This window comes from Conger conger, chromosome 14, assembly GCF_963514075.1.
Source record: "Conger conger chromosome 14, fConCon1.1, whole genome shotgun sequence".
NCBI classification, from domain to species: domain Eukaryota; kingdom Metazoa; phylum Chordata; class Actinopteri; order Anguilliformes; family Congridae; genus Conger; species Conger conger.
In genome coordinates, this window is record NC_083773.1 from 1,268,685 (window position 1) to 1,283,684 (window position 15,000).

Consider the following 15,000-nt stretch of genomic DNA (forward strand, 5'->3'; position numbering starts at 1 on the left):
CTCCATCAGCCCTGCTCCCTCAGCCCTTCCTCACCGTCCTTTAGACAGCAGCCATCTTATGCCCCTCTCCCCCCACCGTGCCATTATTCACGACGAACCATTTCTCTTTTGTAATAATGCCTCATGTCATGTTATGTAGGTTATGTTTTATGAATCGTTCACACCCTGACGTGTTTGTGTCCAGGAGCGGTTGATCGGGGAGATCGAGAAACTGCGGACGGAGATTGACCACCTCAAGCGCAGGAGCGGAGTTTTTGGGGATGGGCTGCACCCCAGGTACACACAGAGGGGTTTAGGGGTACACCCAGGTACACACAGAGGGGTTTAGGGGTACACCCAGGTACACACAGAGGGGTTTAGGGGTACACCCAGGTACACACAGAGGGGTTTAGGGGTACACCCAGGTACACACAGAGGGGTTTAGGGGTACACCCAGGTACACACAGAGGGGTTTAGGGGTACACCCAGGCACACACAGAGGGGTTTAGGGGTACACCCAGGTACACACAGAGGGGTTTAGGGGTACACCCAGGTACACACAGAGGGGTTTAGGGGTACACCCAGGTACACACAGAGGGGTTTAGGGGTACACCCAGACACACACAGAGGGGTTTAGGGGTACACCCAGGCACACACAGAGGGGTTTAGGGGTACACCCAGGTACACACAGAGGGGTTTAGGGGTACACCCAGGTACACACAGAGGGGTTTAGGGGTACACCCAGGTACACACAGAGGGGTTTAGGGGTACACCCAGGTATGCAGCCGGGCTCAACATAAAACACAAAAACAACATGTTTATGAAAACTGTGACCTTCACAGCACTCCTCATGAAGGGCCTCCATCAGGGGCCAACAGTGCTGCAGTCTAGGACATGGAGCACACAAAGCCCTGTTCTCCTGGGGGCCGCAGGACAGATCTGGGGACATGGCAGCCGGAGGGGAGTTTTGGGGGGATGGGGTACGGCCCAGGCCCTCACAGGAGCTGTTGGGGTACACCTGAGGAATCTGTCAGCACCCAGCCTCGATACTTGTCCTACATTCGAATCTCTGAAAAACTGAGTGGATAAAGACACAGTTATAATTCAGCACATATATATATAATTCATAGCCGTAATTCACGCTTGAGCCTTATTGAAATATGAATGGAATAATCATAAGTGAGCCTCTGGGAGTCTGTTTAAGAGGAGGTCCTCTACGAGGCGCACATACCAAGCAGCTCCTGGTGGCGTAGGACTGGGTTTATGTTTCATGGGCACGCAGTGGTGCAGGGGGTCGCGCTGCGGCCTCAGAGCATGGAGGGCAGTCACAGGGCGTGGAGTGAGAGAGCGTGTCCGTCCGGCCAGCCCGCCCTGTGTGACGGCCGATTAAAACATATCTGTGCGGACGCTGTGCAGAACTGAGGATAAAGCCACATTCACATCACAAACTATAACTCTAAACTATAACTATGAACAATAACTATAAACGATAACTATAACTATAATCAATAACTATAAAGATAACGACGTGAGCATCCGCGCTGCTGAACGATAACGTTTGTAAATAGTCTCTCGGCTGTGTCGTCTGCCGTTTTGAGTGTAACGGCCTGTAAATTTGATTGGCTGTCGGTGTGTTTATGGTGAAAGCCGCGGGAGAGACGGGCTCTGGAAGGGATTCCCGACGATGTCGTCCGTCACCACCGTGGCGTAGACTCCGCCATCCACTGGCGTTAGAACGGGTTTTTAAAACTGTATTTATAGTTATAGTCATAGTTATTGTTTTTTGGTATAGCTGGGCATTTAGAACGATTTTTAAAACAGTATTTATAGTTATTGATCTCATTGTTGGCGTGGTTGGGCCTTTGGGATTGTTTTTAAAACCGTTACAGTTACAGTTATTGTTGTAGTTATAGTCATAGTTATTGTTGTTGGTGTGGACGGGCCGTCAGCTGCAGTGCGTGTCTCTGACCCCCCCCCCCCCCCCCCCTCAGGTCCCACCTGGGCAGCGCCACAGACCTGCGCTTCTCCGTGGTCGACCCCCAGGGGGAGCACTTCAGCTCGGCCGTCATCCGGAGAGCGCAGAAGGGCCGATTCGCAGCTCTGAGGGACGAGCCCACCAAGGTACGACCCCCGGGGCCCCTACCAGCACCCCAAACATGGGGGAGTTACCTGCCTGTCTGCTGGTCTGAGCCCAACCCCCGACCCCGATATCATTCACAGGAAAACCCCGTCACCCCAGATCTGACCGTTACTGCAGAAATACTTCAGTCCTTCAGCCCTGTACTGAACTCCAACCTCTCCAGTCTTCAGCTATATGTGCTCAGCTGCTGATATCAACTCAAACATAGCAGATTTCTTATTGCATAATGAACAAACACACAGTCATATATGCAGGTACACACACAACCACTCCCCACACACACACCCGGTGATATATGCAGATACACACGCACACACACACACACGCACACACACACACACACACACACAAACACACACAAATACAGTCATATATGCAGGTACACACACAACCACTCCCTGCACATACACACACACACACACACACACCAACACCCACATACACACACACACACATGCAGATGAGGTCTTGGAGTAACAGACATAATGAGGCACCATATAGCCCAGTTCTCTCCTTCATCCTGAAAGCATCCATTTTGTGCCTCTCTCCCTCTTACATGTAATGTTCTAGAGCCTGTGGTCTGTTTGCTATGTTCTCACCTGCATTCTGTTAATGGAATGTCCTCTCCTTTCAATTCCTGCTTCATTGGGAAAAACATGGAATGTAAGTGGCTATTTCCAGTATGTTTTGTGAGATTCTCTGTACGGTGTATATTTCTGTAAGGCTGTAGTCGTGAATGTGAAGGCTTTAACAGGGCTGTGACAGAATTATGGGGATAAACGTCATGGATTCTGCTGCTTTGAGTCCGAGCAGGAAAGCACATGAGGTAGATATGCTGTTCTGTTTGAAGAGGACCTGTGCTTGTTACCACACTGGTGTAGCACTAACCACTGAAGGGCTAACTAGTCTACTGCTAACCACTGAAAGGCTAACTAGTCTACTGCTAACCACTGAAGGGCTAACTAGCCTACCGCTAACCACTGAAGGGCTAACTAGCCTACCGCTAACCTCTGAAGGGCTAACTAGCCTACTGCTAACCACTGAAGTGCTAACTAGCTGCCCGCTAACCACTGAAGCGCTTAGTAGCCTACCGCTAACCCCTGAAGGGCTAACTGGCTGACCACTAACCACTGAAGGCCACTGAAGTCCACTGAAGGCCAGTGCTATTGGGCCCTTGAGCAAGGCCCTTAACCTCACATTGTCCCCTGCATAGTCTAACCAAACATTGCTTTGTATAAAAGTGTCAGCTAAATAGCTGTAATGTTATGCGTAACGCCCGGTAACGTAACGCAATGTAACGTAACGTGTCTCTGTGCCGTGCTCCAGATCCTGGCGGTGGTGGAGCAGGACTGGGAGCGCCCCCAGCCCCCCAGCCTGCGGGCCAGCGTGACCCACCTGGTGGAGAGCGACCCGGAGCTGTCCGACCTGGACGACGACGACCGCGAGACGGTGTTCAGCTCGGCCGACCTGCTTTCCCCCAGCGGACACTCCGACGCACAGACCCTCGCCATGATGCTGCAGGAGCAGCTGGACGCCATCAACGAGGAGATCAGGTGAGCCGCTGCCCCCACCTGTACAGATCTCCATCAACGAGGAGATCAGGTGAGCCGCTGCCCCCACCTGTACAGATCTCCATCAACGAGGAGATCAGGTGAGCCACAGCCCCCACCTGTACTACAGCCCCCACCTGTACAGATCTCCATCAACGAGGAGATCAGGTGAGCCGCTGCCCCCACCTGTACAGATCTCCATCAACGAGGAGATCAGGTGAGCCACAGCCCCCACCTGTACTACAGCCCCCACCTGTACAGATCTCCATCAACGAGGAGATCAGGTGAGCCGCAGCCCCCACCTGTACAGATCTCCATCAACGAGGAGATGGCTACCTGTTACTGCCTCAGTGGGACAGCCTAAATCTCTCAGACTGTGTGGTGTGTTAGTGTCCCTCTGTTACACTGCAAAAAACAAAATATAAGTCTATCAAAAGTATTTTAGCCTCCTATAAAAATTGAAATCTTATTTCTATGACTTTTTCTCTTTTTCTGGCTGGTCAGGATGATCCAGGTGGAGAAGGAGTCGGCGGAGTTGCGGGCGGACGAGATTGAGAGCCGTGTGACCAGCGGCAGCATGGACGCCCTGAACGTCACGCTCCGCCCCCGCGCCTCCATCCCCACCTCCCTCACCGCGCTCTCATTGGCCAGCTCCTCCCCGCCCGTCAGCGGTCGCTCCACGCCCAAACTCTCCGCCCGGTCCACCGCCCACGAGCTGGGCATCATGACCCTGGTACTATATTACCCCTGTGTGTGTGTGTGTGTGTGTGTGTGTGTGTGTGTGTGTGTGTATGTGTCCACCGCCCACGAGCTGGGCATCATGACCTTGGTACTATATTACCCCTGTGTGTGTGTGTGTGTGTGTGTGTGTGTGTGTGTGTGTGTGTGTGTGTGTCCACCGCCCACGGGCTGGGCATCATGACCCTGGTACTATATTACCCCTGTGTGTGTGTGTGTGTGTGTGTGTGTGTGTGTGTGTGTGTGTGTGTGTGTGTGTGTGTGTGTGTGTATGTGTCCACCGCCCACGAGCTGGGCATCATGACCCTGGTACTATATTACCCCTGTGTGTGTGTGTGTGTGTGTGTGTGTGTGTGTGTGTGTGTATATGTGTCCACCGCCCACGAGCTGGGCATCATGACCCTGGTACTATATTACCCCTGTGTGTGTGTGTGTGTGTGTGTGTGTGTGTGTGTGTGTGTGTGTGTGTGTGTGTGTGTGTGTGTGTGTGTGTGTGTGTGTGTGTGTCCACCGCCCACAAGCTGGGCATCATGACCCTGGTACTATATTACCCCTGTGTGTGTGTGTGTGTGTGTGTGTGTGTGTGTGTGTGTGTCCACCGCCCACGAGCTGGGCATCATGACCCTGGTACTATATTACCCCTGTGTGTGTGTGTGTGTGTGTGTGTGTGTGTGTGTGTGTGTGTGTGTGTGTGTCCACCGCCCACGAGCTGGGCATCATGACCCTGGTACTATATTACCCCTGTGTGTGTGTGTGTGTGTGTGTGTGTGTGTGTGTGTGTGTGTGTGTGTGTATGTGTGTCCACCGCCCACGAGCTGGGCATCATGACCCTGGTACTATATTACCCCTGTGTGTGTGTGTGTGTGTGTGTGTGTGTGTGTGTGTGTGTGTGTCTGTGTGTCCACCGCCCACGAGCTGGGCATCATGACCCTGGTACTATATTACCCCTGTGTGTGTGTGTGTGTGTGTGTGTGTGTGTGTGTGTGTGTGTGTCCACCGCCCACGAGCTGGGCATCATGACCCTGGTACTATATTACCCCTGTGTGTGTGTGTGTGTGTGTGTGTGTGTGTGTGTGTGTGTCCACCGCCCACGAGCTGGGCATCATGACCCTGGTACTATATTACCCCTGTGTGTGTGTGTGTGTGTGTGTGTGTGTGTGTGTGTGTGTGTGTATGTGTGTCCACCGCCCACGAGCTGGGCATCATGACCCTGGTACTATATTACCCCTGTGTGTGTGTGTGTGTGTGTGTGTGTGTGTGTGTGTGTGTGTGTGTGTGTGTGTGGTGTGTGTGTGTGTGTGTGTGTGTGTGTGTGTGTGTGTGTGTGTGTGTATGTGTCCACCGTCCACGAGCTGGGCATCATGACCCTGGTACTATATTACCCCTGTGTGTGTGTGTGTGTGTGTGTGTGTGTCTGTGTGTCCACCGCCCACGAGCTGGGCATCATGACCCTGGTACTATATTACCCCTGTGTGTGTGTGTGTGTGTGTGTGTGTGTGTGTGTGTGTGTGTGTGTGTGTGTGTGTGTGTGTCCACCGCCCACGAGCTGGGCATCATGACCCTGGTACTATATTACCCCTGTGTGTGTGTGTGTGTGTGTGTGTGTGTGTGTGTGTGTGTGTGTGTATGTGTCCACCGCCCACGAGCTGGGCATCATGACCCTGGTACTATATTACCCCTGTGTGTGTGTGTGTGTGTGTGTGTGTGTGTCTGTGTGTGTGTGTGTGTGTGTGTGTGTGTGTGTGTGTGTGTGTGTCTGTCCACCGCCCATGAGCTGGGCATCATGACCCTGGTACTATATTATCCCTGTCCCCCCTTGTTCAAGTAAAACTGTCTGTCCGCCATTTTGTCTATGCATGTGTCTGTCTGTCCATCCATGTCTCCTGGGTGTGGATTAGCAGTCTAAACACATTTCTGTCTGTCTGTCTGTCCCTCAAGCTGGGCATCTTAATTCTGGTATTATTACCCCCCCACTAGAGTAAAACTGTATTCAGTCTCCGGGGAGATCATGAGCTAATCGCATGTAATGATGTGTTCCTCCCTGTCTGCCTCTGTCCGTTAATGCTCTCAGCCGAGCGACTTGCGGAAACACCGGCGGAAAGTCCTCGTAAGTTCCTCGCTCTTGTCCCTGTGCTGTGTGGTGATAGAGGAGCGTGGTGTGGTGTGTCTCAGCAGACATCCCTCAGGTCGATGGAGATGAGGGGATATCGATGAATGCACTCCATACTGGGATGAGGGTTTTTATTGAGATCTGGAGCCGGGGCGAGTCGTTCTCAACAGGCTTCAAATCTCATTTCTATTGCCTTTTTGCTCAAAAAAAGACAAATGTTGCCAATGAGGTGTGACCGTTTTACTCATTTCCAGATTTGCCAATGGGGTAAGAGAATTACACTTGTCAAGGAACCCGTAACTTAAAGCAAGCAAATATTTTCAATTTGAAAGTGAGAAAAAAATATTTTAAGTCTCATTATAAGACTAAAACACTTGTTAAGACTTGTTAAGACTTTTTTTGCAGTGGCATTTGGGAGGTTGGTGGTGTGAGTTGAAGTTTGGAACTCTGTCCTGGTGACCTCTGACCTCTGACCTCTGACCTCTCCCAGTCCCCCGTGTCGCGTGACGAAGGCCGCGAGGACAAGGCCACCATCAAGTGTGAGACGTCCCCCCCCTCCTCCCCCCGAAACCTGCGCCTGGAGCCAATGAGCTTCAGCCAGCTCACCGGCAGCCTGGACGATGGCCGAGGGTAACACACACACACACACACACACACACACGCACACACACACACACACACACACACACCATACACACACACACACACACACACACACCGTACACACACACACACACACGCACACACACACACACTCCATACACTCACACACACACACACCATACACACACACACCATACACATACCATACACACACACACACACCATACACACGCATGTGTTGATGATGGCGTGTGTGTTGATGATGGCGTGTGTGTTGATGTTGGCGTGTGTGTTGATGTTGGTGTGTGTTGATGATGGCGTGTGTGTTGATGATGGCGTGTGTGTTGATGTTGGCGTGTGTGTTGATGTTGCCGTGTGTGTTGATTTTGGTGTGTGTTGATTTTGGTGTGTGTTGATGATGGCGTGTGTGTTGATGTTGGTGTGTGTATTGCTGTTGGTGTGTGTTGATGATGGCGTGTGTGTTGATGTTGGCGTGTGTGTTGATGTTGGCGTGTGTGTTGATGTTGGCGTGTGTGTTGATGTTGGTGTGTGTATTGCTGTTGGTGTGTGTTGATGATGGCGTGTGTTTTGATGTTGGCGTGTGTGTTGATGTTGGCGTGTGTGTTGATGTTGGTGTGTGTATTGCTGTTGGTGTGTGTTGATGATGGCGTGTGTGTTGATGTTGGCGTGTGTGTTGATGTTGGCGTGTGTGTTGATGTTGGCGTGTGTGTTGATGTTGGCGTGTGTGTTGATGTTGGTGTGTGTATTGCTGTTGGTGTGTGTTGATGATGGCGTGTGTGTTGATGTTGGCGTGTGTGTTGATGTTGGTGTGTGTTGATGATGGCGTGTGTGTTGATGTTGGCGTGTGTGTTGATGTTGGCGTGTGTGTTGATGATGGCGTGTGTGTTGATGTTGGTGTGTGTTGATGATGGCGTGTGTGTTGATGTTGGCGTGTGTGTTGATGTTGGCGTGTGTGTTGATGTTGGCGTGTGTGTTGATGTTGGTGTGTGTTGATGATGGCGTGTGTATTGCTGTTGGTGTGTGTTGATGATGGCGTGTGTGTTGATGTTGGCGTGTGTATTGCTGTTGGTGTGTGTTGATGATGGCGTGTGTATTGCTGTTGGTGTGTGTTGATGATGGCGTGTGTGTTGATGTTGGCGTGTGTGTTGATTTTGGTGTGTGTTGATGATGGCGTGTGTGTTGATGTTGGTGTGTGTGTTGATGTTGGCGTGTGTGTAGCAGCAGTAACTGTAGCCGGGCCTCTCCACAGGGGAAGAAGAAGGGTATAAAGTCGTCCATCGGTCGGCTCTTCGGAAAGAAGGAGAAGGGTCGTCTGGAGCAGCAGATGGGAAAGGAGGGACCAGTGACGGTTCCTGGTACTGTGGCTGTTCAAGGTACTCTGACTATTCCTGCTATTCTGCCTGGTCTAGGTACTCAGACTGTTCCAGGTACTCTGACTATTCCTGCTATTCTACCTGTTCCAGGTACTCTGACTATTCCTGCTATTCTGCCTGTTCTAGGTACTCTGACTATTCCTGCTATTCTACCTGTTCCAGGTACTCTGACTATTCCTGATATTCTGCCTGGTCTAGGTACTCAGACTGTTCTAGGTACTCTGACTATTCCTGATATTCTGCCTGGTCTAGGTACTCAGACTGTTCTAGGTACTCTGACTATTCCTGATATTCTGCCTGGTCTAGGTACTCAGACTGTTCTAGGTACTCTGACTATTCCTGCTATTCTGCCTGGTCTAGGTACTCAGACTGTTCCTGCTATTCTGCCTGTTCCAGGTACTCTGACTGTTCCAGGTACTCTGACTATTCCTGCTATTCTGCCTGGTCTAGATACTCAGACTGTTCTAGGTACTCTGCCTGTTCCTGGTACTGTGTGTTTCTCCTCCATTATACTGTGGACTCTTTGATGCACACTGACAGCATGTGTTATAGCCAGACCACCTGTGTGTATATATATGTATATTTTATTTTTATGTATTTTCAGTTCATGTTTTTATTCATTTTTCGGGAAATCCTCTTTAGTGCCTTTAGTGCCTTGTTTTAGTGGCTGCTGTCGTTCAGTCGGGTAGATGAGCTGATGGCCAGCATGGGGTGACGCTCTGGCACTGGCTTTGCGTTGCAGATTTTGAGATGGGCATCGGGGACACGCTGACCCTGGGGAAGCTGGGAGCGCAGGCGGAGCGGGACCGCAGGATGAGGAAGAAGTGAGTACCCCTGCAGTACCCCTGCAGTACCCCTGCAGTCCCCCCGCTCACCTGCAGGGGGAGCCCCGCGCTGACGCCACCCCCAGCTCTGAGTGAGCAGGGAAACTGTTAGCATGGTAGCATGCTAATGTAGCGCACAGTGCTGCTTGTTTTATCCCTCCCGTGTCTCAGGAAACACTAAAGCTCTCCGCAGCTGGAGAGCTGAGTGTCTTTAAAGACGGTCTAATCGCTGTGCTGTTCGAGTTTGAGTGGGTGGAAATGAAATGACAAACTGGGGGCACTTCAGAGCAGATTAGAGTCTGGAACTGCAGTGCAGTCAGATCAGGACTGCGCTGTAAGATATTAATTCATAACTCTTAGGAATAATTATTTCAATGTATTTTACAAAATATATAATTTCCTATACCTAAATACTGTAGAGCACTGATCGCATGCTCATTGTGAGCCGCGACGTCAGCGGTTCGAATCTGACCGTCTGACAATTTGTCGCATGTCTTTCCCTCTCTCTCGCCCCCCATTCTTCCTGTCTCTATATACTGTCCAATAAAGCTGAAAAAGGCCTAAAAAATATCTTTAAAAAAAAAGAAATTGGCCATAATTGTTACATCTAACATAAAATAACATAAAATCGTGTTGTTTCTGTTCACACTGGGGTAATAACAGGTGAGTTGGGTGAAAGCCACCGTTGATTTATGGTACCACAAATGTGCAAACCCCAGGCGCAGTGTGAAAGAGCGCTTCTAGCCGTCACAATGTTCAAGCTGTGCTAGTTCACTCGCTCTTTTCTAGACAAACAGACTGGGAAGTTTATTTTCTCCTTTTTGAGTGATTTTATTTCCCCCCGTTTTCCCTTGGCTGTGTTGGACTCCTCCCCTCTCGGGGTGCGGAGTGCATCAGCGCTGGCTGTGAGAGTGATTGTAGTCGGGTATAAAGCGGCCTTCCCTCCTCTGTGTCTGTTTAATTAGCCCTGGCTTCATTAGCACACAGATCCGCGGAGGCGCCCCCCGCTCGGTCTCCGCTGCTGCTCCTGGCTGCGCGGCAGCTGTGCCGTCTTCCTTTCAGGACGAACTCCGGCGAGAGAGATCGTGCACAGGAACCTGAACAGTGAATTGTGTGACGCTCAGCGGATTTACTGAAATAGTCGTTTCATCCGTGCCACGACTTCAAGGTCATAGTACAGATAAGCGTGACATAACCTCTTTCCGTGTTTTTCTTTTTTCTCGTAAAACCTGGACCTGGAATTGTTGAGTCATCGCAACTACTTTTTGGGCCCTTTCGCCCTCTAGTGGTGACGCCTGGGTACTTTCGTTTAATGTTGAGGGAGCTGCTCCTTGAAAGAGGGGTAAAGACCCAGCCGGTCTTCGGGCTGTTCTTATAGCAGCCAGAAGGGTTTGAGTCTCTCTGTACAACAGGGAGATGAAGTTCTTCTGTGTACGGTGTGTGTGTACAGGGTGCCATGTAGTGTAGGAAACTAAACGGGAGACAACCAGAGTCTGCTTGGTCTGAACACTTTTTATATTTTAGTTTTGGGCCACCTGAGTGGATATCATGACTACGGCTAAAGGCGAAATTGTCAACAAGCTATAAACTGCTCCGCGCAGAACAACGTATGCATTATTAAACTTTACGCAATTACCTGTGGCTAGTGTAAATATACAAATCATATAAATAACACAATCTAATAAAATAGTAGTTGGGAATATATACACCCACACAATGTCAAGCTTGATATTTTGTTAGCCGGCTGAGCTGATTTTTAAAATGGCCGTTTATTTCTCCGTTGAAGCTCCTGTCACTGTGGATATCCAGAGGCGGTGTTGAAGGCCCACAGCTGCGTTAGAAGTCTGTGCGCCTGAGCTGATCTGGGGATTGTTTAATCTGCCAGGAGAAGAGCGGTGAAAGACCAGCGGTAGTGTTCGTTAGAGGCTGATCACCCAGCGTGCAATCCGCAGTGTCAGGGAAGGAAGTGCTCCTAATTACAGCGCCCAATCACGATTGAGCCGTGAATCTGGGCGTCTCTGTGAACTCCGGTCTTCAGCGTTCAGACTTGTGAGCCCCAGGTTGATTTTGAAAGATTCCAAAATACAAACAAACAAACTGGTTAAAGGACTCGGGAGAATTCTCTCTCCCTCTCTGTCTCTCTCTCTCTCCCTCGCCCCCTCTCTCTCCCGCTCTCTCTCCCTCTCTCTCTCCCTCTCTTCCTCTCTCTCCCTGTTTTGGGAAAGGTGTGATGTTCCTTTAGCTCTACTGTGGGCCTGAGCTGTTAATGAGCACTCCCCCCTCTCTCTCTCTCTCTCTCTCTCTCTCTCTCTCTCTCAATCCTTTCTCCTCCCTTTCTTTCCCCCTTTTCTTTCTCCTCTCTTTACCTCTGTTCTTCTGTCCTCCTCTTTTCTCTTCTATCCTCATCTCCCCCTCTCTCTCCCTCCCTCTCTCTCTCTCTCTCTCTCCCCCCCACTCTCTCTCTCTCTCTCTCTCTCTCTCTCTCCCTCTCCCTCTCTCTCTCTCTCTCTCTCTCTCTCTCTCCTCTTCAGGCATGAGCTGCTGGAGGACGCTCGGAGGAAAGGCCAGCCCTTCGCCCAATGGGACGGCCCCACCGTGGTGTCCTGGCTGGAGGTATGGACTCACACTCTTCCTCTGTGGTTTAGGCATCAGAGGCTCAGGGATGAAGGAGTGTAGCTGTTGTCCTCGGCTCCTCTCTCATGTAGTCTGTGTCCGCTCTGTGAGACCGCACAGTGGTGGGGTTCTGGGCTGAGGGTCCCACACTGTGAGACCGCACACCGGTGGGGTTCTGGGCTGAGGGTCCCACACCACACACTTTCCCCTTTCCATCCCCTGGAGAGCCTGCTTACCCTGGGGCGCCTGTCCGTCTGTTAGCATGATAGCGGCTGTCAGCTGTACTCTACTACTCTGATACTGAGAGCAGTTAGCACGTTAGTAAGTGCAGTTAGCATGTTAGCATGATATCAGGCTGTCAGCTGTACTCTACTACTCTGATACTGAGAGGAGTTAGCACGTTAGTAAGTGCAGTTAGCATGTTAGCATGATAGCAGGCTGTGGACTGTTTTCTGCTCCTCTGATACTGAGAGCAGTTAGCAGGTTAGCATGTCTCTGGTTCTGTCCCTGCAGCTGTGGTTGTTAGCGTGTCTGTGGTTCTGTCCCTGCAGCTGTGGGTGTTAGCGTGTCTGTGGTTCTGTCCCTGCAGCTGTGGGTGTTAGCGTGTCTGTGGTTCTGTCCCTGTAGCTGTGGGTGTTAGCGTGTCTGTGGTTCTGTCCCTGCAGCTGTGGGTGTTAGCGTGTCTGTGGTTCTGTCCCTGTAGCTGTGGGTGTTAGCGTGTCTGTGGTTCTGTCCCTGTAGCTGTGGGTGTTAGCGTGTCTGTGGTTCTGTCCCTGCAGCTGTGAGTGTTAGCGTGTCTGTGGTTCTGTCCCTGTAGCTGTGGGTGTTAGCGTGTCTGTGGTTCTGTCCCTGTAGCTGTGGGTGTTAGCGTGTCTGTGGTTCTGTCCCTGTAGCTGTGGGTGTTAGCGTGTCTGTGGTTCTGTCCCTGCAGCTGTGGGTGTTAGCGTGTCTGTGGTTCTGTCCCTGTAGCTGTGGGTGTTAGCGTGTCTGTGGTTCTGTCCCTGTAGCTGTGGGTGTTAGCGTGTCTGTGGTTCTGTCCCTGTAGCTGTGGGTCGGGATGCCGGCCTGGTACGTGGCCGCGTGCCGGGCGAACGTGAAGAGTGGAGCCATCATGTCTGCGCTGTCGGACACGGAGATCCAGCGGGAGATCGGCATCAGCAACCCGCTGCACCGGCTGAAGCTGCGACTCGCCATCCAGGAGATGGTGTCTCTGACCAGCCCCTCCGCCCCGCTGACCTCCCGCACCGTAAGCCCCGCCCCTCCGCCCCGCTGACCTCCCGCACCGTAAGCCCCGCCCCTCCGCCCCGCTGACCTCCCGCACCGTAAGCCCCGCCCCTCCGCCCCGCTGACCTCCCGCACCGTAAGCCCCGCCCCTCCGCCCCGCTGACCTCCCGCACCGTAAGCCCCGCCCCTCCGCCCCGCTGACCTCCCGCACCGTAAGCCCCGCCCCCCCGCCCCGCTGACCTCCCGCACCGTAAGCCCCGCCCCTCCGCCCCGCTGACCTCCCGCACCGTAAGCCCCGCCCATAACCCTGGCCTCGCTCCTGGGTGAACGAGAAGCATCGATTGTTCAGCGCTTTGGATAAAGGCGCTATATAATTGCCAACCATTCACTGTAAGAGCCCCGCACTGACCTCCCGCACCATGAGACCCACCCGGTAACCGTAGCCCCGCCCCCTCACTGTAAGAGCCCCGCCCATAACCACAGCCCCGCCCCTGACCTCCCTCTCCGTAAAAGCCCCGCTCTTAATCATGAGTGGTTATTATAGCCCACGCCTGTGCCTGGCCTTCCCACACAGTGATGTAGCTCATCCGTCCTCATCACTGTCCCTCCCGCACTCCTGCTTCCTGCTTCCACTTCACCCACCATGGGCCTGGAGCGTGTGCTTCCACCCGGCCGTCGAGCGTTTCTCTCAGCTGTGACGTCTTTGTCCTGCACCTCGGCTGAAGCAGTGCGATGCTCTCTCAATAGGCTCTGAGTTTGGGTTGTTTCCTGTCTGCTAGCTGCCATTTCCTCTCCGTGAGTCTCCGTGCCAACGCAGCTCAGATTAACACAGTGAAGCTGGGATTCAGCGGCGTCCGTCCTGTACTGATCCTTCTCTAAACGGTCCCCACGAGTCCTGTAACTTACTTGTGTGTGTGTGTAAACGTGTGTGTATGTGTGTAAACATGTATGTTTGTGTGTGTGTGTGTGTGTGTGTGTGTGTGTGTGTGTTGTTCTCTCCTCTCCTCCACAGTCCTCTGGAAACGTGTGGTTGACTCATGAGGAAATGGAGAACATGGCAACCTCCAGTAAAGCGGTCAGTACCATCTGGCAACCCCCCTCGCTGCCCTGGCATATGTTTCAGTTCCCCTCCGTACTCCCTCTGCTCACACCCCGACAGTGTGTGTGTGTGTGTGTGTGTGTGTATGTGTGTGTGTGTGTGTGTGTGTGTGTGTGTGTATGTGTGTGTGTGTGTGTGTGTGTGTGTGAGGGAGGGATTCACCTCCTCCTTTGTTCTATTTCCATTTATATGTGAATCCCATAATGTGCTCCCTGTGGAGCAGTGACTCTTGCCAAAGTTGTGCTGGGTTTTGTGAGACTGTGCGTGTGTGTGTGTGTGTGCGTGCGTGTGTGCGTGCCTGGATTTTTGTGAGACTGATCTCTTTGTGAGTCTTGGCTCTTTTCTGGCTGCTCGGACTGACTCTTCTCCTCTGTGTGCTAACGTGCTAACTCTCCTCCTCTGTGTGCTAACGTGCTAACTCTTCTCCTCTGCGCTAACACGCTCTCGCCTCCGCCGGCCAGGAGAACGAGGAGGGCAGCTGGGCTCAGGTGAGCGACGGGGTCACCAGGGTCACACACGTGTGCCGTGTCTTCCTGTCAAACCCTCCTCCGCCCCAAACCTACAAACACGTGTTTGCATGCAGGAGCGTCTGCTTACTTTCATCAGCATAGGACTCCCAAAGTAAGCAGACGCTCTCAGCTGATGTGGTTCTACAGTACTGTGCAGAAGTCTTAGGCACCCTAGACTTTATTATATATATGTTTATTTTTTTGTGTGAAAAAGACC

The 15,000-nt window shown here is 52.0% G+C and overlaps 1 protein-coding gene across 3 annotated transcripts in view; it reads left to right on the plus strand.

Moving 5' to 3' along the window:
* The window catches only part of ppfia4 (PTPRF interacting protein alpha 4), a 64,326-nt gene that overhangs the window by 37,979 nt on the left and 11,347 nt on the right, over window positions 1–15,000 (plus strand). The window contains exons 12-24 of one of the 3 annotated variants that reach the window (XM_061218596.1): window positions 185–276; window positions 1,971–2,100; window positions 2,874–2,945; window positions 3,446–3,672; window positions 4,174–4,402; window positions 6,479–6,514; window positions 7,008–7,147; window positions 8,390–8,514; window positions 9,257–9,338; window positions 11,870–11,951; window positions 12,997–13,197; window positions 14,188–14,250; window positions 14,736–14,762. In XM_061218596.1, coding sequence (XP_061074580.1) covers window positions 185–276; window positions 1,971–2,100; window positions 2,874–2,945; window positions 3,446–3,672; window positions 4,174–4,402; window positions 6,479–6,514; window positions 7,008–7,147; window positions 8,390–8,514; window positions 9,257–9,338; window positions 11,870–11,951; window positions 12,997–13,197; window positions 14,188–14,250; window positions 14,736–14,762 — 1,506 coding nt within the window. The remainder of the gene's footprint in view (window positions 1–184; window positions 277–1,970; window positions 2,101–2,873; window positions 2,946–3,445; window positions 3,673–4,173; window positions 4,403–6,478; window positions 6,515–7,007; window positions 7,148–8,389; window positions 8,515–9,256; window positions 9,339–11,869; window positions 11,952–12,996; window positions 13,198–14,187; window positions 14,251–14,735; window positions 14,763–15,000) is intronic. The other 2 variants (XM_061218597.1, XM_061218599.1) reach the window with 2 other exon arrangements.